We start from the raw sequence: 23,627 nt of genomic DNA, 5'->3' as shown, positions 1-23,627 counted from the left end.
GGAGAGTCGCAAACAGTATGCAGGATAATGACACCGTCGAGAGGCGAACGACCGAGGCAGAAAGACATGCAAAGAAATCAGGAAGGCAGAAGACCCAACAACAATAACTACCAGACGGACAATAGGACGAATAAAGGAGGTAGGCCGAGCTGCTACAGGTGTGGCAGTACTGCACATCTGGGTAACGACAAAGCATGCCCCGCGTTCAGGGCTAAATGCTCATATTGCAGCGTCTTCGGGCACTATGAGAAGGTGTGCCGCCGGAAACCCAAAAGCGCAATGGTACGTTATATGGACCAAGAACGAAGAGAAGGCGCAAGCTACCAAGAAGACGCTGAGGACCAGGAGGAGTTCCTATACATAGATGTCTAGGTGTTGGAAATGGATGGATCAGAAACGGACAAACCCAGGCTGAATATGCACATCGGCGGAATACCTATGGAGATGATTGCAGACAGCGGGGCACCCATCTCCATCATACAAAAACAAGTATGGGAAGATAATTTCGCACCCAAGATCAAAGAGAAACTGCATCCGATGGATTTGAGGCCAGTCACGTATACCGGACAAAGGATTCCCATGTTGGGATACTGCCCTCTCCTGTTCGAGTTCAGGGGCCGCCACGCAAATTGCAAGTTATACGTAGCAGAGAAGGGCCCCTCAGTTCTGAGCTGGAAGGACCAAGGAGCACTAGGGATACAACTCAACCCGGGGGGCATTGAAAAAATCCTGCTAATGGACATGGAAGGAAAAGATGATGTCGGATCATGGCAGAAGGCATACCCCAAGGTATTCAATGGTCAAATTGGGGAACTGGGAAAATACAAGCACCTCATAAAGCTAAAAGTAGGAGCGAAACCCGTTGTACACAAGGTGAGGAACATCCCGTTCCGCAGTAGGGAAGCAGTGCAAACGGAGCTGGAAAGACTGGAAAAAGAAGGAGTGATCAGAGCCATAGAAAGTGCAGAATGGCTTTCACCCCTGGTGGTGGCCCAGAAGCAGAATGGCAAAGTACGACTGTGTGTCGATCTCAGGGAATTGAACAAAAACATTGTCATTGACAAATTCCCCCTGCCCCGCATAAATGAGATGCTGGCGAAAACCAAAGACGTCAAATGGTTCTCCACAGTGGATTTGTCGTCAGCATACCATCAAGTAAGACTACATCCATCGTGCAGCCATCTCACTTCCTTTATCACGCCTTTTGGATGCTACGAATTTGTGAGAATGCCGTTCGGCCTGGCATCGGCAGCGGCGGTCTTCCAGAAGCTTATGCACAGATTACTGAAGGACGTAAAAGACGTACAATTCTTTCAAGACGATATCTTGGTAATGGGTAGATCAAAACAGGACCATAACGAGAAACTCCACAAAGTGCTGCGAACACTGCAAGACAACGGCCTCACGGCAGAATGGTCAAAGTGCAAGTTGGGAGTGCAATCTGTCACGTACCTGGGTCACGAGGTGAGCGGAAATGGGATCACACCAAAAAGATCCAACATGAAAGCCATCCTGGAGGCCCCCACTCCTGGCAAGAAAGAGGATGTTCGGTCATTCCTGGGAATGGCCGAGTACTACAGTAAATTCATTCCCCACTTCGCCACGAAAACTCATTTCATTCGCCAATTATTAAGGAAAAGAACAAATTTCAGTGGGGCCAAGAGGAACAGGCGGAATTTGATGCCCTCAAACAGGAGATGAGTGTCACCATTCCCCTTAAAGGATTTGACCCGAGTGCGGAGTCCATCCTCACTACGGACGCCAGTGACCGCGGCCTGGGGGCAGTCCTAATGCAGAAATCGGAAAACGGAGACACATCGACGGTCAGCTTCGCCTCAAGATCGCTAGCTTCCAATGAAGAGAAGTTCAGCGTTATCGAGAAGGAGATGCTGGCAGTGGTCTGGGCGATGGAGAAATTTAGGCAGTACTTGTGGGGAGCTAAATTCCTAGTGAGAACGGACCACAAACCCTTGGTCCGGGTACTGACGTCCAGTGGCCATGATCACGCGACCCCAAGAATTGCCAAGATGACTCTGAGACTGTTGGACTTTGTGTACGAAGTGGAGCACATTCCGGGACCGCAGAACAAAGTGGCGGACTTCCTGAGCAGAGCAGCGGCCATGGATGAAGCAGAGAGCGGTGAGAAACAGGACTGGGAAGGATATGTGGTAGCCACCATCCAGGATACAGAGGAAGTGATCAGTGCCCAAGAATGGGAAGAAGCGTACAGGGAGGATGTTGGACAGGCCACATGAAGGGCTCGCTCCCTCCCCGCAGGACAGGGCCCGGGCCACCGTCAGCACCATTGCCCGGCCCAGCCGCCATCTTGGACACGGCACCACGCGGCCGCGCGGCCTCAGCCCGACCCCAACCCTGGGCCTGGCCAGGCCCCGACATCCCGGCACCACCCTCCACCCAGGAGGTGAACGGCCCACTTGGCAGGTCAATGGGAGTACGAAGTGTCGATGGCTCTCCCCCGCCAGGTGCCGAGCACCCCCAGCCCCCTCGGGCGCTGGCTCCGCCCCCCTGCTGGGTGTCTGGACTCCCTCATCCCGGACCTCCCGACCTCCAAGAGCGAGGGTCCGGACATCAAAGGGCGCCAGACCTATAACTGGGGCAGCCCCAGGACAGGAAGGCAGTTGTATCCTGGAGTCGAGAGACACCGCGACGAACTCATCCTTGACGGACTGTTGGCGCTGCCACAGCCCTGCCTTGTGAACTATTGTCCTGCCTGCTGGCGCTGCCGCGGCCCTCTGTAACCTTCATCCTCGTGGGACCTGCTGGCGCTGCCGCGGCCCGTTGCAACCTGCATTCTCGTGGGACCTGCTGGCGCTGCCGTGGCCCGTTGTAACCTTCATCCTCGTTGGGACCTGCTGGCGCTGCCGCGGCCCGTTGCAACCTGCATCCTCGTGGGACCTGCTGGCGCTGCCGCGGCCCGTTGTAACCTCCATCCTCGTTGGGACCTGCTGGCGCTGCCGCGGCCCGTTGCAACCTGCATTCTCGTGGGACCTGCTGGCGCTGCCGCGACCCGTTGTAACCTTCATCCTCGTTGGGACCTGCTGGCGCTGCCGCGGCCCGTTGCCACCTACGACCTCTTCGGGACCTGCCGGCGCTGCCGCGGTCTGACCCATCCGAACACCGAGCTCGAGGATTGTGAGCTATCACCGTTACACACCCGTACCCGTGGGTACCCAGACTGTCCCGCTACCCCCTTCCCTTACTAGAGACTAGAATTGAGAGGATCATCGTGTCCTGATCGCCTTGTATCGTACCACACTACTACCCGAAGTGCCTATAAAAGGTGTTACCCTAATCTTTGTGTGGTGTCCATCTGTGGGGGGGAAGTTACCTGTCTGTGCGATCACTGTGCTCGGCCGGCCCTCCCGGTCCCCGTCTAACATTGGTGGCTAGCGGCGCGATCCGAACCAACGCGTACCGTACAGACAGTAACTCACCCTACGACTAAAACCACAATGACGACCAAAGAGAGCGGATCGGCGGAGAAGTTCCAGATGGAAAAGCTGGAAGAATACAACCACCGAGAGCTCAAACAATTTTGCATGGACCTAGGCATTGCTACCACCGGGCTAAGCACAAAAGAAGACTTCAAAAACGCCCTAGAGGCCTGGACAGAGACAAATACCGCAACCCCCCGGGACCCCGCAGCCCCGGAAGTCAACACCACCCGGACGGAGGAACGGAGAACAGGCCCCTCCCATGAAGAGATCCAAGAGCGGGAAAAAAATAGATTACACGAGTTAGACTTGGCACGACTCAGATTAGACGGAGAATTGAAACTGGCGGAACAAAAAATAAACTTAGAACACTTACGGCTCAGAGAAGAGCGAGAGGAAAAACAGAGACAGAGAGACCTCGAAGAAAAAAGACTGGCATACGAGCACGAGTGCAAACTAGCGGAGATAGAAATACGCAAACTGAACAAAAACCTAGGGGTGCCCGAGCAACCGCACTCCCCGGGTCCTACCGAGCAGAAGGTCCACATCCCCAAGGATGTGGTCCGAGAATATCACCGGAACGACGACATACAGCAGTGGTTCAAGGCCTATGAGATTGCCATGACCGCCCACCGGGTCGCTCGAAGTGACTGGGGAGCCGGTCTATGGGGGAGATTCGTCAACGAGGGTCGTGATGCCCTGCTGCAGCTTCCGGACCATCAAATGACGTCCTATGACCACATGAAGGCCGCCCTCCTCAGTCGATATGGACTTACACCCGAAATGTACCACCAGAGGTTCCGCAACTGCACCCGGATCCCAGGTACGACGTGGTTGGAATACGTGAACTATTTCAGCCGAGCCTTCGAGGGGTGGATCAAGGGTAACAACGTAACCACTTACGAACAACTCTTCAATCTCATTGTGTGGGAGCACCTCTCCAACAACTGCTTTGTCGAGCTCAGGCAGCACCTCCTCGACAGTAAATTGACTGAACCCCGGCAGCTCGCCACCGAGGCTGACCGGTGGGAGAGCACCCGAGTGGCCCGGAGTGGGCCGAATGAGCAGAACAGAACCAACCAAGGTCACCATCGTCCCCGAGGAGGAGGAGGAGGCCCGGGCCGGGGCAGAGACGCCGCCCCGGCCGCACCCACTAACGCCACCCCGGCCCCAGCAGGCCGGGGAAACCCCCCGATACGCCCGGGGTTCCGAGCTAACGTGACGTGTCATCGATGCCAGCGAGTCGGCCACTATGCCAGTGACCCGACCTGCCCGAAGAACCAGGCCCCCGGGCCCCGCCAGATGGCGGCCGCCGCCCTGGGAGAAGAACAAGTCTCCGAAGACACGGAGACCTATGAGTCGGAGCAGTTCGAGTGGGAACCCGCCGCCATGACCCTGGCATGCCTAGGAGGAAGAGACATGGTCCCGCGGACTCCCCTGCCCGCCAACACTCGGAAGTACAGCCAATGGGTGAGCATCAATGGGCGCAAGGCCGAGGCCCTGCGTGACACCGGGGCCAGTGTGACGGCCGTCCGCTGTCACCTGGTGACCCCAGAACAAATCCTACCAAACGTACTTTGCCCCGTCCGATCGGCAGATAACTCGGAGAGCCTGTGTCAGATGGCCTGCGTCCCCTTCGAATGGGGAGGAGTGTCCGGCATGCTGAAAGTAACTGTCCGTGACGATGCCCCCGTAGACTGCCTCCTGGGGAACGATCTCGAGAGCTCCCCGTGGGCCGCTGTGGAAAGAAGAGAGCATCTGGGGATGTTGGGTCTCCCGGACTGGGCGTGCGTAACCACCCGGTCCATGGCCACCCGCACCATCCCTAGACCAGAAGAACCAGAATGGGCAGCACCTCCGCCCTCGATCACTCCAGAAGAAGACTTCCTCCAGACCGACCACCCGGACCCCACCCCAGAGGGGTCCACACAGCCCCCCGAGCTTCCCGACCTGGCTCAGTGGCGTCAAGAAGGGGGGCCCACCCAGGAACAATTCCGGCAGGAGCAAAAGACCTGCCCCTCCCTCGAGGGATTGCGACAGAAAGCGCTCGCCCAGAGCCAAGGAGACACCACCGGGGCCCACTGGGTTTATTGGGACAATGATCTCTTGTACAGCGAACAGAAAATCGCAGAACTGGGGGCCGGGCGAGTGCTCGTGGTGCCCCTCCACTTCAGAGACTTCCTGTTGAACCTAGCCCATGATGTCCCCCTGGCCGGGCACCTGGGCCAAGACAAGACCTACCACCGCCTGGTGACTCACTTTTTTTGGCCCAAAATGAGAAATGACGTATCCAACCATTGCCGGTCCTGCCCGACCTGCCAGGCCAGTGGGAAGAGCGGCCGCAAACTCAAGGCACCCCTACAACCATTCCCCGTGGTGACCACCCCGTTCGAAAGGGTGGGAATAGACATTGTGGGGCCCCTGGACCCCCGAACAGCACAGGGACATCGCTTCATCCTGGTCCTGGTGGATCACGCTACCCGCTATCCTGAGGCGGTCCCCCTTCGTACGATAACAGCCCCAGTAGTGGGTCGAGCCTTGATGGGGATCTTCTCTCGAGTGGGCTTCCCCCGGGAAGTCGTCAGCGACAGGGGTACGAACTTTATTTCAAAGTATATGAAATCCCTCTGGCAGCAGTGCGGAGTCACTTACCGATTCACCACCCCCTATCACCCCCAGGGGAACGGACTGGTCGAGCGGTTCAACCGCACCCTCAAGGGGATGATCATGGGGCTGGAAGAACCCCTACGCCGCCAGTGGGACGTGCTACTACCGTGCCTCCTCTTCGCCTACCGAGAAGTCCCCCAGAAGTCCCTCGGCTTCAGCCCCTTCGAACTCCTGTACGGACACCCCGTTCGCGGGCCTCTCAGCCTAGTGAAGGAGGAATGGGAAATGGCCCCCCTAAAGACCCCTCCGGACGTCTACAAATACCTCCTGACCCTCCGTAATCAGACCCGGAAATTCAGGGAGATCGCTAAAGCCAATCTGGAGGCCAGTCAAGAGGACATGAAGAAGTGGTACGACCAACATGCCTCCTCCATCGAGTTTGAACCGGGTCAGCAGGTATGGGTGATGTCCCCCATCGAACCATGTGCCTTGCAGGACAAATGGACGGGGCCCTTCAAGGTGATCGAGCGCAGGAGCCCCGTCACCTATCTCATCGACCTGAAGTCCCCCCGGAACCCCCTCCGGGTCCTCCACGCCAACCGACTCAAACCCCACTTCGTGCGCTCAGAGCTCAGCCTGCTGATGGCTACCGACAGTGGCGCAGAAGGAGACTCCGAGCCCCTCCCTGACCTACTGAGGACCCGGGAAAGAGATGGTTCGGTGGACGGGGTCCGACTCTCTGAGGCCCTGACCCCAGAGCAGCGTCAAGATTGCCGGGCCCTCCTGCTGCCGTTCGCAAACCTGTTCTCTCTCGCACCCGGAGTCACCTCCTGGTGCCTGCACGACGTGGACATGGGGGACAGTCCTCCTGTTCGACACCGGGCGTACCGAGTACCGGATCGGGTACGTACATGCATCCAAGAAGAAGTCTCCAAGATGCTCGCCCTCGGAGTCATCGAACCTTCGGACAGTCCCTGGGCCAGCCCGGTCGTCCTGGTCCCCAAGGCCGCGGCCCCGGGCACCAACCCTGAACTCCGGTTCTGCATTGACTATCGGGGTCTGAACGCGGTCACCCGAACCGACGCTCACCCTATCCCCCGAGCAGATGAACTAGTCGACCGCATGGGGGCAGCCCGCTACCTAAGCATCTTCGACCTGACAGCGGGCTACTGGCAGATCGGCCTCACCCCCAGAGCCCAAGAACGTTCCGCTTTCTCCACCCCGGATGGGCACTACCATTTAAGAGTGATGCCCTTCGGCATGAAGAACGCTCCAGCCACTTTTCAAAGACTGGTGAACCAGGTATTGGCAGGCCTCGAAGAATTCAGCGCCGCCTACCTGGACGACATCGCGTTATACAGCCACCACTGGACGGATCACCTCCACCACCTCAGAGAGGTCCTGCAGGCCCTCCAACAGGCCGGCCTCACCATAAAGGCCAGCAAGTGCCAAATCGGCCAGGGGTCCGTGACCTACCTCGGACACCAAGTGGGGAGCGGTCTGGTGGCCCCCCTCCAACTCAAGGTAGCTGCCATTCAGTCCTGGCAACCCCCCGAGACACAAACCGAGGTCCGAGCCTTCCTGGGGCTCACCGGATACTACCGGCGGTTTGTAAGGGACTATGGCAGCATTGTGGGGCCCCTCACGGAGCTCACGTCTAAGAACCACCCAAAAAGAGTCAACTGGACTCCCGACTGTCAAGCAGCCTTCGAGACGCTGAAGGCCGCCATGTGCACCGCTCCTGTGCTCCAGGCCCCCGACTACAGCCGCGAGTTCATCGTGCAGACCGATGCCTCCGACCAGGGTATTGGGGCCGTCCTCTCCCAACTGAACCCCGAGGGAGTGGACCAACCAGTGGCCTTCATCAGCAGACGCCTACTGCCCCGAGAACAGCGCTGGAGCACCATTGAGCGAGAGGCCTTCGCGGTGGTATGGGCCCTCAAGAAGCTCCGGCCGTACCTCTTCGGAACCCATTTCCGGGTACAGACGGACCATCGGCCCCTGCAATGGCTCATGCAGATGCGGGTGGAGAACCCCAAACTATTGCGATGGTCCATCTCCCTGCAGGGGATGGACTTCACTGTGGAACATCGCCCTGGCCAAGACCACGCCAACGCGGATGGCCTGTCCCGCTTTTTCCGCCTCGACGAGGAAAGTCCCCAAGAAGATGGGTGACTCTCCCCGCCTTCAGCTGGGGGGGACGCATGTTGGACAGGCCACATGAAGGGCTCGCTCCCTCCCCGCAGGACAGGGCCCGGGCCACCGTCAGCACCATTGCCCGGCCCAGCCGCCATCTTGGACATGGCACCACGCGGCCGCGCGGCCTCAGCCCGACCCCAACCCTGGGCCTGGCCAGGCCCCGACATCCCGGCACCACCCTCCACCCAGGAGGTGAACGGCCCACTTGGCAGGTCAATGGGAGTACGAAGTGTCGATGGCTCTCCCCCGCCAGGTGCCGAGCACCCCCAGCCCCCTCGGGCGCTGGCTCCGCCCCCCTGCTGGGTGTCTGGACTCCCTCATCCCGGACCTCCCGACCTCCAAGAGCGAGGGTCCGGACATCAAAGGGCGCCAGACCTATAACTGGGGCAGCCCCAGGACAGGAAGGCAGTTGTATCCTGGAGTCGAGAGACACCGCGACGAACTCATCCTTGACGGACTGTTGGCGCTGCCACAGCCCTGCCTTGTGAACTATTGTCCTGCCTGCTGGCGCTGCCGCGGCCCTCTGTAACCTTCATCCTCGTGGGACCTGCTGGCGCTGCCGCGGCCCGTTGCAACCTGCATTCTCGTGGGACCTGCTGGCGCTGCCGCGGCCCGTTGTAACCTTCATCCTCGTTGGGACCTGCTGGCGCTGCCGCGGCCCGTTGCAACCTGCATCCTCGTGGGACCTGCTGGCGCTGCCGCGGCCCGTTGTAACCTCCATCCTCGTTGGGACCTGCTGGCGCTGCCGCGGCCCGTTGCAACCTGCATTCTCGTGGGACCTGCTGGCGCTGCCGCGACCCGTTGTAACCTTCATCCTCGTTGGGACCTGCTGGCACTGCCGCGGCCCGTTGCCACCTACAACCTCTTCGGGACCTGCCGGCGCTGCCGCGGTCTGACCCATCCGAACACCGAGCTCGAGGATTGTGAGCTATCACCGTTACACACCCGTACCCGTGGGTACCCAGACTGTCCCGCTACCCCCTTCCCTTACTAGAGACTAGAATTGAGAGGATCATCGTGTCCTGATCGCCTTGTATCGTACCACACTACTACCCGAAGTGCCTATAAAAGGTGTTACCCTAATCTTTGTGTGGTGTCCATCTGTGGGGGGGAAGTTACCTGTCTGTGCGATCACTGTGCTCGGCCGGCCCTCCCGGTCCCCGTCTAACAGAGGACGTTGACTTGGAGGCCGTCAAAGGGTACGTGGTCCGTGGGTGGCCGGAAAAGAGACGCCTCAAGGAAGAACTGAGGAGGTACTGGGAAGTAAGGGAGGAGCTATCACTAGCGGAGAACCCTATTTTCCTGCTCAGAGGTGATAAAGTGGTTCCACCACAAGGCATACTGGATCATCTGATGACTTTACTACACGAAGGGCACCAGGGCATCACAAAGACTAAAGCCCTTGCCAGACAAGCGTACTGGTGGCCTGCCATCGATGTGCAGATCGAACGTCATGTGCGACAATGTGAGTCATGTGCCAAAGCAGACAAATCACAGAGCATGTTAAGACCACCCCTGGGGAAATTCCCAGTACCAGATGGGCCATGGGAAATGATATCAGTGGACATTATGGGTCCCGTCCTTAACAAAGCAGGAACTCAGAAGTATGCTGTAGTTCTCATCGACAAGTATTCCAAGTGGCCAGAGGTTGAGATTATGGAGCATGTGGACACGGATGCAGTGGTACGCTTCTTACGCGCCACTTTTGTCAGAGAGGGAATCCCAAAGATAATCACGTGTGACAATGGGCCCCAATTCACTTCAGCAAAGTGGATTGCCTTCACAGACAGGAATGGCATAGAAGTGAAGCATACGCCCATCTATCACCCCGCGGGTAACGGTCAGGTGGAGCGTTTCAATCGAGTGATCATGGGCACCATTCAAGCGGCCATTAATGATGGCCTGGACTGGGAAAAGGAATTAGAGAAGATGATATGGGCCTATCGGATCACCCCGGGAAGCACGGGATACAGCTCATTTAAGGTTTTGAGAGGAAGGGAGGCCTTCACAAAAGACAACATGGCATGGAGGAAATTAGTGGTGCAGAGTAAGTGGTCACCAGCTGTGGTCAGAAGAAATCTGGAGAAAGCACAAGAAGTATACACGGCTCACTATAACAAAAGACGGAACACTCAGGAAGTAGGACTGGAGAAGGGCGACTGGGTTCGAGTAAAACTGGCCATCTTGAAGAGAAAGGGAGAAAGCAAGTTTTCACCACCTTTGAAAGTGGTGGAGCCCTACGCCCGATCGGCCCTGCTCAGTGACGGGAAAGTGTGGTCACTGGACAGAATGGCTAAATGCAGCAAAATCTTGAAGTGGGAAGAAGAGACTATGGAAGGAGCAGAGTATGTAGGCGATGAAGGCGAAAGCGAACGTAGTGGAAGGTGCGAAGAGAATGTAGAAGAAGGTGTGCAGCAAGTGGTAGACAGAGAAGGAGAAGAAGGTGCAAGAGGAAGAAAGAGGAGCGGGTGCCAGGAAGAAAGCAATGAGGACGTGATGGACAGAGAAAGAGGCGGCGCAGGAAAAAGGTTGGATGGAAAGGAACAGGAAGTAGAAGGAAGCAGTGAGGTCGTGAGAACCAGAGTGGGAAGGAGTGTGAAGGTACCAGAGAAGTTCAAGGACTATGACATGAACTGGAAGTAAGGACTCTGTTATATAATGTTTGGTTACTGCATAAAGGGGGGAGATATGTGGTAGCGGTCTAGTGTTCCGTCCCCGGAACAGGAAGTGCGGGGACGGGAAGCGGAAGGCGGCCATCTTGTATATTGGCGCCGACCACTGCAGTCAGTAGGCAGCTCCCGGTGCTCCGGTAATAAAGATTTAAATTAAAGCACCTGCGTCTGTGTGGTGCATCAGAGAACTTCACATGCACCAGTACGACACACACCTCGCGGGCCGGGCGCCATTATTTTTTGGTAACAGCGCACTCCTGCACCCCAGTGTGTCACTGGGCTGCTGGAGTGCCTGTATTTCCAAAAATAATGGTGCCCGGCTGTCCGTGCCACGGCTGCTACCCGGCCACACCATACACGTCACCGCCAGTACCGCCCGCACCGGATGGACCGGCGATCCAGGGGGGTCAAGCGCCCTTCCTTGCCCCCCATGCGAAAGCCCATGCACAACACACTTGACAAAAACCTCTTGGCAACCAGTGAACCAAAAAGATACTTAGGAGGACAAGGAATGAAGGGGGCTTCAGGGCTGGAGATTGAGAGTGGAATGAATGTTCGGAAAAATGGGAAAATCTGAGCCAGGCAGAGTCTGGGAACCGGGGCACGCATAGAGCGCGCACTCTTCAGAATACCGGCATGAGGACACCGCAATATGGCTTCTCCAAACACCACCGCCTTAGACCACATGCACAGGCATCAAACCTGTTGCACATATAGACGTCTACTAAGATCTTTTAAAAAAAAAGACATATATATAACTACTATATCAAGCTACCATGCGTTACTACATCTAACGCAGGTTTCACCATAAGCAAAATGCATTTTTTGCACCCTCGCACCTTGATTTTAGCTAGTGCTTAATATGTGAAAAAGTAAGTGCCAGGGCCCTTCTCAGGAGACCACTGCAGCCTGCACCACCCATTGCCACTATTAGCTCTGCCAACGAAGGTACCAATACTACTACTAGCTATCGCACTCCTACAAGTGTGACAATTCAGATTATTCTAGGCCACCTAAAGCTACATTAATGGAACGAGTGGCAGGAAGTGCTATTTTTAAAAAATATATATTGACTTAAACCAGTGGTTCCCAAACTTTTTCAACCCTCGGCTCCCTTGATCTATTGGCCATAAGCCGCGGCTCCCCATTATGTTACTTCTTTTAGTGGGTATGGGGATGTAAGCACTGCCTCGGGAGAACTTCCATTTTTCGCTCTGAAAATAACTGCCATGAAGCCCATGAAGGTATTATAATCATATATGCAAATAGCTATATAGCAGTTGCTTAATAAAATACTTTTTTGGTTTAGTCACAGTATATTCAAAACAAAGTTAACCTTACTGGCCAGGGCTGGCAATAATAGACAGTGTACCACCGTGACTGTTCATGGGCAGTAGGCAATTAACCTGAACTCTTTATTTAATCATATTAAATATTCATATTTAACTGGTAAAGTTCAAGACTGAGGATACCTAAATCCAAAAGATGCTGAAGAAAGTCAGGTCAGTGACCTCTTAAAATTGTACTACAAATTGACAGGCCTGTACGGTGAGGGGAAAAACAATGTACCTTTTGGGATGAGATTGTGCAAATATTTGTTCAAAGTAATTGTTGCAGCCAAGAATTCTGTCTGCATCATAACACATATTTTGCTGCAAGATGCACGTCTCAGGCAGTCTGACCCATTCAGCCTCTTGTTCGTGGAGTGAGAAAAAGAATACAGAAAGATGAACAGAGGGCTTCCAAATGTTCCTGCCTGCTAAGTTCTGACGCTGAAGGTGGCAGGGTTAGGATTAATTATCTGACGTTGTGTGCGCATCTCTGATTGTTTTCACTTTGTAGGAATGCTTTGCAGCCCGTGGTGTGCGTTTTGGCAGTGTATTGAAAAGTTATTTATTGGGGGCTTCTGTTGTTTCTCTTGAAGTAATTATCCCTCACAGCTTTGGTAGCAGAGCTGTGAAGAAGAGGTCAAAGGCCTTGATTGTGGTTCCCAAAGTGTGTTCACGGCGCCCCTGGCTAGTTTTGATGGCGCACCAGGGCGCCGCGGCGCACAGATTGGGAACCACTGACTTAAACACTGTTGTTGTGCTCATCTCAAAATTAGACAGACAGCGCCACCATGTGGTGGACTGTTACTAGAGCCAGTGCTGACGATTAAGTGCTGGTGCCGTGCACTGGAAACCACTGCCTCAAATTAAGCACAGATTTTAGCAAGAGTGGTTATATCCCTGTTCCATCAGCTCATGTATGCCGCATGCAGTGTATGGTGAAGTAGGTGACTGCATCTATGGTCTATGACTAGATATGGTCCTGACAGGGTCAGATAAAAGGTATTTTGGCATATTAGGGGAAATTTATTTTTTACACCTCCCTCCTTTTTAGCAGCAATGCAGCTACACCTCTGCAAAATTGGCTCATGAGTGACCACCCCAAGCAAGTGGCTCCACAGGCAACAGCTTATGGGTCCTTTCCCTGGAAACGACCCGGACTATGAGCCACCTCAGAGACACAACCTTGTAGCAGACACCACATTACCTGGTTAGGCCAGTGGCCAAGGGACCCACCTCATGAACCAACACTGTTAACCCTCAACCCTGAAAAAACATGGCTGATAATGATTCTAGCCAGGAGGTGGTTGAACGACCTCCCTTTCAGTGGGGTAACAGGGACTGGGTGAGAGTGATACACCTTGCAACTAGTTCATACTCTGGATGACCAGAGGCTATATGTAGAGGTTTGTCTCACTTTGACAAGGCTCAAAGAATATAATTATGAAAACAAAGTCACTAAAAAATACTTTGGAGGGAGATTATGTTTTTTTAATATATTAAAAAACACGGAAATCCCCCCAAAACTTCAGATGAATGTGTGTTTTGGTTTTTGATGAATGGAAACCTAATAAACACTTATTTTCAGTGTTCTTCAATGATAATTAATGTTGGACTTGGCCCTTTTTGCAGGGTCATCCCAGAACTTTTTAGCTTCCTCCTATATTTTGTCTGACCTGTTGTTGGTGGTTTTATGACTTGGTAAGCCTGGTCTACACCTGTTTGGCATATTTAACTTACCTGTTAGTCCTTTGTTCAGTGGTATGCCATATACCCGGGGCCAGTAAATGAAATGCTACTGGTGGGCTTGCAGCGCTGCTTGCGCCACCCACCGAAGTAGCCTTTTAAACCTGTCTCAGGCCTCTGCCATTGCAGGGCCTGCACACGCAGTTTACTGCCGCTGTGACGTGGCATATAAAGTGGTTGCCACGTCTGCAATTCCCCCTTTACTACATTATGAGTCACTCCTAAGGTAGACCCTAGCTAGCCCTATGGGCAGGGTGTGGAGTAGGTAAAAGGTAGGGCACGTGCCTTCACTGTGTGGCATGTCCTGGTAGTGACAAACAGCCAATTTTGTTTCTCACTGCTGTGAGGCTGCCCTCTCCTTGGATTGCATTGGGGATTCCCTGATATGTGCTTCAGTGGTAATTCCTGACATGAGAGGGGGTAGCACGACCATGTTTGGTATGTTTGGAATAGTAGTGATAAATCCTGCTTTTTTGGGAAAGCAGAATTATTATTACTATTATAGAAATGCCACTTGTAGAAGTGGGCATTTCTGTGTGTTATGTGTCTTTGTGCCCTGCCTGATGTGTATTGACCGTCTGGTTCTGACTGACAGGGGTTGTGCATTCATTCCAGCCAGTCCCTGGGGGGTTGAGGTGTGTCCTGCCCTGCCTGGGTGGCTCAGCGCTAGGCTGAATATACCTTGGCTGCATTTAGAGTAGCAGGAGGAGTTGTCCCTTGCACCTGAATATGCCTGGTCTGCATTTGGAGTCGTGGTAGGAGTTGCACCTGTACCTGAATAGGGCTGTGCATGTCTTCTACAATGATGGCTCCAGCCCCCTATGGTGTGTCTGGAGCCAAGGCTTACACTGTACCTGAATAGGGCTGTGCCTGTCTTCTACAATGATGGCTTCAGCTCCCTATGGCGTGTCTGGAGTCAAGGCTTACACTATGATTGGGGAGGGTTGTGCACTTTGAAATGTCTTTTTAAAGTGCCCTCAGAAAAAAGACATGTGGACTATAAATAAAGGGGCTGTGACCCTATGCAATGAGAGAAGACACTACATGGACTGCTGTGTGCCAGGAGGGACTGTCGTTTGGGACTAAGCTGCTGCATGCTGGGCTGCTGAAGGGACTGTCCTCTGCTAAGGGGCCTTGCATGCTGGCCTACCTGTGACCTGTTCTCTGCCCCTGTGTCTCCAGGGACTCGGTGGTGTGAACCCTGACTGTAGTGCGTGGAGAGTGCTGTGAAGTGTGGTGGTGCACTTTGTCTTGAAAGAGCACTGGTAGGGGAGATTCCCTAGTGCTTGGCTCCTAGCTCCTCAGCCTTTATCTCTCCATCAGCAGCCAGGGCTCTGCTAACTGGCCCTTGGCTGCAGATTCCTGTTGTGCCAGAAGGGAGGTGGTGCGGGTTTTTTGGAAATATCCCGACCCCCTCCCTGTCTTTGAGCGAAGATGGAACTTCGCAAGCTCTTGGCCGTCATGACAGACTCACCGGCCTGCCCCCAGCGAGAGAGAGAGCTGGCCGTGGTGAGGACACCCACACACGTGATCCTTACAGCCATCTGCAAGGCCCAGGAGGGCTCCAGAGGGGCTGCAGCGCCTTGGGAGCAGGTGGAAAAGTAGCAGGATACCGGCCACATGGCCGGCAGTTGCCTGCTGGTGTCGGGCCGAGACTGGGTGTGTTTTGCGCCCCACCCCCGTATTTGCTGTGCTGGCCACCAGGGGCATTCTTGTTTGGCCGGAATGGGGTGAGACCTTCTCGGAGACCCCCTGTTGTAGGTAGGCCGGCGGCCCAAAGCCTACAGTTTTGAACTGCATTACCCACGAGAGGCGTGCCGGTGCTGCTCTGTCTGGTACCCTAGTGGGCATTACCAGATAATGTGTACCAGGAGCGCGGGAGCGCAGTCCTAGGTTGTTGCTGCACATTATAGGCCCTGACACTGTGATGTATGTCATTTGACCTTACAATATCCAGATACAGATTATTTCAGGAAGTTGCCTGATGTGATGTTGTGTCAGTTTATGCCCTGAGGCGTACATGTATGTGGTGTTATATTGCCAATGTTGGCACCCTAAGTACAGTAATGGTGATCAGCATATGCCCAAGGTGGGCATAATGTGTTTATGATGTGTGCCCTGCTACAAGTGTTTACTATGGTGCACTGCTGATTATGTTTATGCATAATGTGGTATGCTAAGTACAATTCCTACCAGTAGATACTGGGTTGTGCTAACTGATGTTTATGACAGTGGCCTAATTGACATAGTAATTTATGTAATCCCTGTGAAGTCATGACGAGTACCTGGTGGCACAGTGTAATACTTGTGATTGTGTTCTAATGTGCTTTCATGGATATTACAAAGGGTATTTTTATATAACCTCGTATGGAGTTTCTTTTGTGGTGTGCCTTGTGTGTCACTGCTGTGTGAGTATGGTGTGCACACGCTTTACACATTGCCTCTGGGATAAGCCTGACTGCTCTGCTAAGCTACTAAGGGGATGCGCAGGGGTTATCTTCAGTGTGTAACTCCCTTGCCATGACTAGAGTGGTAGGTACTGCTTGGCTCAGGTGTATACCCTAGCCAACCAGAAACCCAATTTCTAACAATTAGTATATAATATTGTTCTACAACACTATCTAGAGTAAGATGTCGACTACCACTGCAAAGCCAACATAAGTATATTTTAGCAGGTATAGATTTAATATTCCTAACTCCACATCTCTGCAACTAGAAAATGTATATATATTTAAGGTATATAGATGTGTAGTGTATAATATTGAATCTACACTTACCTATGTTTACTTCCTTCATGATATAGTGGCAGTGGCTATTCTGCACTGGATTACTTTTCAGTGCAATACTTTGTTGATCCGTTTAGTGTCATACATCCCTGAAATGCACCATGTATGATAAGCAACTCCACCATAAATCTTGCCAATGCATTGCTTGTGACTTTGCATATACTGTCAGAGGCGATATCTCATAGGACATCAGTGTCAATATAAATGAAGCTGCTACGATGGCTGGGACAGACAGCACTGCATGTGACCAAAGGCCAGGCCTCTTGTCCACCACAATCTACTAGCAATAGCCTAGGGACAACTATAAAGAGCTGTGTTTTAAAGGGTGATGAGTAGTGAGTTTAACTTTCTAGCTTGCACACAGAACTCACTGGGCATGGCCAAAGTCTACAGTCATTGAGTCCTTGGAGTCTGGCACAAATTTACGAGCAGGACCAGCTAAAAGCCAACACCCAGAGGGTTTAGGATGTAGATGTACTGAGTACTGAGTGCAGAATCACCTACTACAATGGTTATGGCCAAGTAGACTGTCGGCGTATACATTTTCACACTCAATTCCATCCCGCTGTAAGACCATTCCCTAATTCAAAGTCTACTGACCATGGTCAAAAGTTGAGCCTAGTTGACTCTGAGACATAGGGACTTTAGGCCCTTTCATTGAAGACCTTGGTGAAGTAAATGGTGATGTGATATGTGACTCAATGTGTGATATGTATACCTCACAAGGATGCACTTAGCCAAGAAAGAGTGCTAGAATTAAAATCTACAGGAAATCTTTCCTATTTAGGACAAATACTCTCACCCACCCTGAGGTGACATGCTTCATCATTGGGTCCCTCCTCACTCCATGATACCACTCCGATTCAATCAAAACACTCATAAGAGATCCTTCTGTTACCCGTCGTTGAGTGAGGTAAGGAAGTTGTAGCCCGCAACACTGAATTGATTTTCATGGTGTGAGGAGGGACCGGATGATGCTGCATGACCAAGTGTATCCTTGTGTGGTATACATAGTTGTGGAACTGATGCACACTTGGTCATAAGTAATATTTTTTACCGACCCTCTTGTGGATGAAATTTGATGAATGATGGCATTGGTGTGTAATTTACTATGTCACCTGTGGCATCAAGTGTGGAGTCTTGAGCAATGCTTTGGTGGGGAGTTGCAGTTGTATTGTTCTCCTTAATTGCAAATGTAAGTGTGTTTTAGGTTTCCTTCAAGGAAAACTGTGTGTGTGTGTGAGTGTTTTTTAGGTTTCTTCCAAGGAAATCCTTGCCCCCTATTGACCAGTACTTGGAACAATCCGAGTTCAGAGCTCTGGACCTCCTTTAGGTGGTCATTTAGACCCCTACAGGTGGTTCACTGGTCCATCATAGGGCAACGGCCATGTGCTTTTTCAAGAAAGGAATGTACTTTTTTCACGAAAGATGGTTTTCGTGGACAGACATACCAGGATCAGGCTTGAATCAGAGATTTGAACTGAGGGTCAGGTAAAACAAATACAAAATTAAAAACTTGTTACAATTCCTACTTTATTAGCTATTGTAACAATAAATATATATATATTTTTTTTAAAGAGAAAAAGATAGAATAGAAAACTTGGGCTGCAGTGGTCTTATTTTTATGTATGCAGAAACCTGGAAAAAAATCCCAACAAGACAGGAACGGAAGAAAAGACTGGATAAAAAGACGACAAGAAAACGAAGAGTGGGAAGAAGATAAATGCAAAAAGAAAAAGCATTGGCAAAGCCAATAGGTCTCGCCTTTGGGACCTTATAAGTGTTTAGCCATGCAGCACACAAGCTGCGAGTTTACAAACATCAGAATGTAGAGAGAGCAACCAGTCACATTTTGTGTAACAGCAGCAGAACCCGAATAGTTCCTTCCTAAAGGCACGTGCCCTGCATATTGCCCTAAAGCAGGATTAAGCAAGAGCATTAACAACCAAGCCGTGGTGGGTACAGAGGGGATATGGAAGGCAAAGGGTGCCAGCCAAGTTGGGAACCTGGTGCATTGAGTGGGAGGTGGCGACTATAACCATCCAGCTGGCCTTATGCAAATTAATGCACAAATGCATGCACTGAGGTGATGTATAATCTTCAGAATAAACAGGAGTCCAATGGCCATCGATTTACAAGACGGTTTGTGAAATCTAAATTAGGAGTACTCGTTTTGCAATATCAAATTGATGTGCGACCAAAGCATCTAGATCTACCTTACTGTTGATGGTATAACTTCCATGTAAAAACATATAAAGGTGTTCTAATGGAACAAATTATGTTGCCCAGCGATCTAGTAATAAGCCTTTCAAATAAATTACAAAATGAAGCATGGCAGGTGGCTTTCTTTGTAAAGGGTGGGGGAAGAAATAAAATGGTAACAATCTACAAACATGTAATTTGTCATTGCAATCTCGGTGAACCACTTGACAGCCCATAAACAGGCACGGCCCGTGCCGGGCGTTATACTGGGGCGGTGACGTCAGGCAGGGGAGGGTCAAGGTGGGGGGGTTGTAAAATGCGGGATATGGACCATTAGAGGTAAGTACCGATAAAAATAAATAAAACGAATTTCGTTGCCCACTCTGCATCACATTTCGCGATGCAGCGCGGGCAAGGAAATTCGTTTTATTTATTTTTATCGGTACTTACCTATAAAGGTCCATATCCCGCATTTTACAACCCCCCACCCTGACCCTCCCCTGCCTGATGTCACCGCCCCAGTATAACGCCCGGCACGGGCCGTGCCTGCCCATAAAAACGCAAAAAAGTGTAGAAAAAAGATGGTCCTAGACTTTTTTGTCAAGCATCAAGTCTGCACTTGATAGCAAGGAGAAAGGCTTACCCCAAGGTGCGGTAGATGGATAGCAATTCAGATACAGAATAACACTGTATTGTCAAATGTATGGCTCTACTAGAGACTGGGGACTTAATTTAGAGGGCAGTAAGGAAAGAACCCTTAAAATAATTCCATGACTCTGACCACACTATTTATGTGATTTGCTTCCCCTACATCCAACCCCCTCCCCCACATACAAACCCCCACTCCGACTGTGCTGCCACGAATGCGCCCGCGGACACACCACAGACCAAAGCTGTGCCCCCTGGGGAAATGTTTGTGAGTACCCATGAAACAGACAGTGTCTAAAACAGGCATTTGTCTGTGTGTGTTGTTATATTAATCATGCAGTTGTAATGGAGCTTCAGTAATGCCAATTATTTTACAGTGGTATTTTAGTGAATTAACGCCCCTGATCGTCTCCCAATAAATTATATCAAGTTTAACTTGTCGAGATTTATCATGGGAGTGTGGTGTTAGTTGCCAAACTTGTAATTCGGAATCAGCTGGGCAACTTGTAATGAGCGGTACAAAAGGGGGTGGTGATAGACGGAGCATCTGAACCAATCAAACACTCACACCCAGTCAAAAGATCTGGGTTTGATCCATCACCGTTCTTTAGCCCACTCTGCCACCCCAGTTCAGACATGGCTATATGCAAATCAGTCTGACCCTGTGCCTCATGGGAACAGTCCAGCCCGAACTGCCAAGCCATGCCTTCCCTGGACCGGAAACAAGCTTCCGTGGACCGGTTTCTGGCATTCCAGCCGTCTTCAGCCCGGCTTGCTTGAATCCAGTGGCAAAGTGAGCAAGGGACTCACGTCTGAGCATACCCTGCCACACTTATGGCGGCCAAAAGCGGTACAATAGTGGGTGGTGATGGACGGAGCATCTGAACCAATCAAACACTCACACCCAGTCAAAAGATCTGGGTTTGATCCATCACCGTTCTTTAGCCCACTCTGCCACCCCAGTTCAGACATGGCTATATGCAAATCAGTCTGACCCTGTGCCTCATGGGAACAGTCCAGCCCGAACTGCCAAGCCATGCCTTCCCTGGACCGGAAACAAGCTTCCGAGGACCGGTTTCTGGCATTCCAGCCGTCTTCAGCCCGGCTTGCTTGAATCCAGTGGCAAAGTGAGCAAGGGACTCACGTCTGAGCATACCCTGCCACACTTATGGCGGCCAAAAGCGGTACAAAAGGGGGTGGTGATGGACGGAGCATCTGAACCAATCAAATACTCACACCCAGTCAAAAGATCTGGGTTTGATCCATCACCGTTCTTTAGCCCACTCTGCCACCCCAGTTCAGACATGGCTATATGCAAATCAGTCTGACCCTGTGCCTGATGGGAACAGTCCAGCCCTAACTGCCAAGCCACGCCTTCCCTGGACCGGAAACAAGCTTCCGAGGACCGGTTTCTGGCATTCCAGCCGTCTTCAGCCCGGCTTGCTTGAATCCAGTGGCAAAGTGAGCAAGGGACTCACGTCTGAGCATACCCTGCCACACTTATGGCGGCCAAAAGCGGTACAAAAGGGGGTAGTGTTGGATGGAGCATCTGAACCAATCAAACACTCACACCCAGTCAAAAGATCTGGGTTTGATCCATCACCGTTCTTTAGCCCACTCTGCCACCCCAGTTCAGACATGGCTATATGCAAATCAGTCTGACGCTGTCCCTCATGGGAACAGTCCAGCCCGAACTGCCAAGCCATGCCTTCCCTGGACCGGAAACAAGCTTCCGAGGACCGGTTTCTGGCATTCCATCCGTCTTCAGCCCGGCTTGCTTGAATCCAGTGGCAAAGTGAGCAAGGGACTCACGTCTGAGCATACCCTGCCACACTTATGGCGGCCAAAAGCGGTACAAAAGGGGGTGGTGATGGACGGAGCATCTGAACCAATCAAACACTCACACCCAGTCAAAAGATCTGGGTTTGATCCATCACCGTTCTTTAGCCCACTCTGCCACCCCAGTTCAGACATGGCTATATGCAAATCAGTCTGACCCTGTGCCTCATGGGAACAGTCCAGCCCGAACTGCCAAGCCATGCCTTCCCTGGACCGGAAACAAGCTTCCGAGGACCGGTTTCTGGCATTCCAGCCGTCTTCAGCCCGGCTTGCTTGAATCCAGTGGCAAAGTGAGCAAGGGACTCACGTCTGAGCATACCCTGCCACACTTATGGCGGCCAAAAGCGGTACAAAAGGGGGTGGTGATGGACGGAGCATCTGAACCAATCAAACACTCACACCCAGTCAAAAGATCTGGGTTTGATCCATCACCGTTCTTTAGCCCACTCTGCCACCCCAGTTCAGACATGGCTATATGCAAATCAGTCTGACCCTGTGCCTCATGGGTACAGTCCGGCCCGAACTGCCAAGCCAAGCCTTCCCTGGACCGGAAACAAGCTTCCGAGGGCCGGTTTCTGGCATTCCAGCCGTCTTCAGCCCGGCTTGCTTGAATCCAGTGGCAAAGTGAGCAAGGGACTCACGTCTGAGCATACCCTGCCACACTTATGGCGGCCAAAAGCAGTACAAAAGGGGGTGGTGATGGACGGAGCATCTGAACCAATCAAACACTCACACCCAGTCAAAAGATATGGGTTTGATCCATCACCGTTCTTTAGCCCACTCTGCCACCCCAGTTCAGACATGGCTATATGCAAATCAGTCTGACGGTGATGGATCAAACCCAGATCTTTTGACTGGGTGTGAGTGTTTGATTGGGTGTGAGTGTTTGATTGGTTCTGATGCTCCGTCCATCACCACCCCCTTTTTGTACAACTTGTAATGAGGGCGTTAGACTTCCCTGCCCCTTGGGTGAGGGAGTTTTTGCCAAAAGTGCTCCTGTTGCATTGCAGACACACTTTCAATTAACAAATAAACCAAAAGGCAGGGATTGGTTTCTGAAGAAGAAAAAAGAAATGCCACGATGAGCAGAGAGTTTCTTCCTGCACATCAGAGGCTTTTCTCCTGGTCAAAGTCAAAGTCATGTAGTCTTCTATAGCGCAACATATCACCGTTAGGTCTCAGGGCGCTTGCAGACGCAGTAAGGCTCATCGAGTCGCTGTTAGTTGGGAAAAAGCCAACTACAATGTCTTGCAAGCCAGTCAGAAACAGGAAAAGTTGTCATCAAAAGGCCCACCCAGAATTGGACCTGGATGTTTTCAGATGCTGAGAAGATGGCGTTCCTGTGACAGATTGGCCACCGTCTAAGGAGGTTCTACAATGGAGTTAAATAAGGCTCTGCCATTGAAAATCCATAATTTGATCCAACTCTAAATGAGGTGGTGAAACTGTGAGATGAGCAGTACCAGGAAAGGCTGATCTTTGGCCATCCTTTGGCAGCTTCCCAACTGATGCCCTTCATTGCAAATCCTTTCACAAAGGATGGTGCAGTGGAGGATAATGATAGCATGCAACATTAATTGGTATATTTCCTTTCATATATGATTTTTGAGGGCACTATTACACTCCCACCAATGTTAAATACATCTTAAACTGAGATTGGAGAGAAACTACACCTGCCTGTCCCTCAAGCAGACTCGAAGCAAAGACTGAGACAAACGAAGAGGGTATAATGACTGACTAGGCACTCTGGATTTTGATCTAGGTTCATGTATATCTTTGTGAAATCTTACCCAGCTAAAGTGTGTGTTTTAATGGAGATCTTGACATTTCCACAACCATAAATTACACCAGTTGGAGTTTTGGGGTGCTTAGAAGTGTGTTGAATGACTCACCTGAATCATCTTCATAGGATCTGGGCGTCGCTTGGGCTTCTTGGAGATGAATCCACCAACCCCTGCATAGCTGACCTCCAATGCTGGATGAATCTGTCTGGTCTCCTCCAGCATGTCCAGGAAGCGCTCGTTCACCCGCACATTCTAGAATGAAGTGAGATAAGAGAGGTCAGGATTGATGGCTCAGGGTCAGGAGCAGGCTAGGGTCACTTTCTGCCTGTATCATACAATATATTATTGTTTTAATCATTTA

At 51.9% G+C, this 23,627-nt stretch overlaps 1 protein-coding gene across 5 annotated transcripts in view; it reads right to left on the bottom strand.

Annotated features, from left to right (window-relative positions):
• LRRC74A (leucine rich repeat containing 74A) overlaps window positions 1-23,627 on the bottom strand; it is a 216,479-nt gene that overhangs the window by 68,027 nt on the left and 124,825 nt on the right. For all 5 annotated transcript variants that reach the window (XR_013600915.1, XM_078659944.1, XM_078659946.1 and 2 more), the window contains exon 12: window positions 23,375-23,518. Coding sequence is in view for 4 of the 5 variants with exons in the window: in XM_078659944.1 (XP_078516070.1) it covers window positions 23,375-23,518 (144 nt within the window). In the remaining variant the exon portion in view is untranslated. The remainder of the gene's footprint in view (window positions 1-23,374; window positions 23,519-23,627) is intronic.

Source organism: Lissotriton helveticus, chromosome 9, assembly GCF_964261635.1.
Source record: "Lissotriton helveticus chromosome 9, aLisHel1.1, whole genome shotgun sequence".
Taxonomy (NCBI): domain Eukaryota; kingdom Metazoa; phylum Chordata; class Amphibia; order Caudata; family Salamandridae; genus Lissotriton; species Lissotriton helveticus.
Note: the sequence above shows the minus strand (reverse complement) of the source record. Positions and strands in the feature narration are given on the sequence as shown.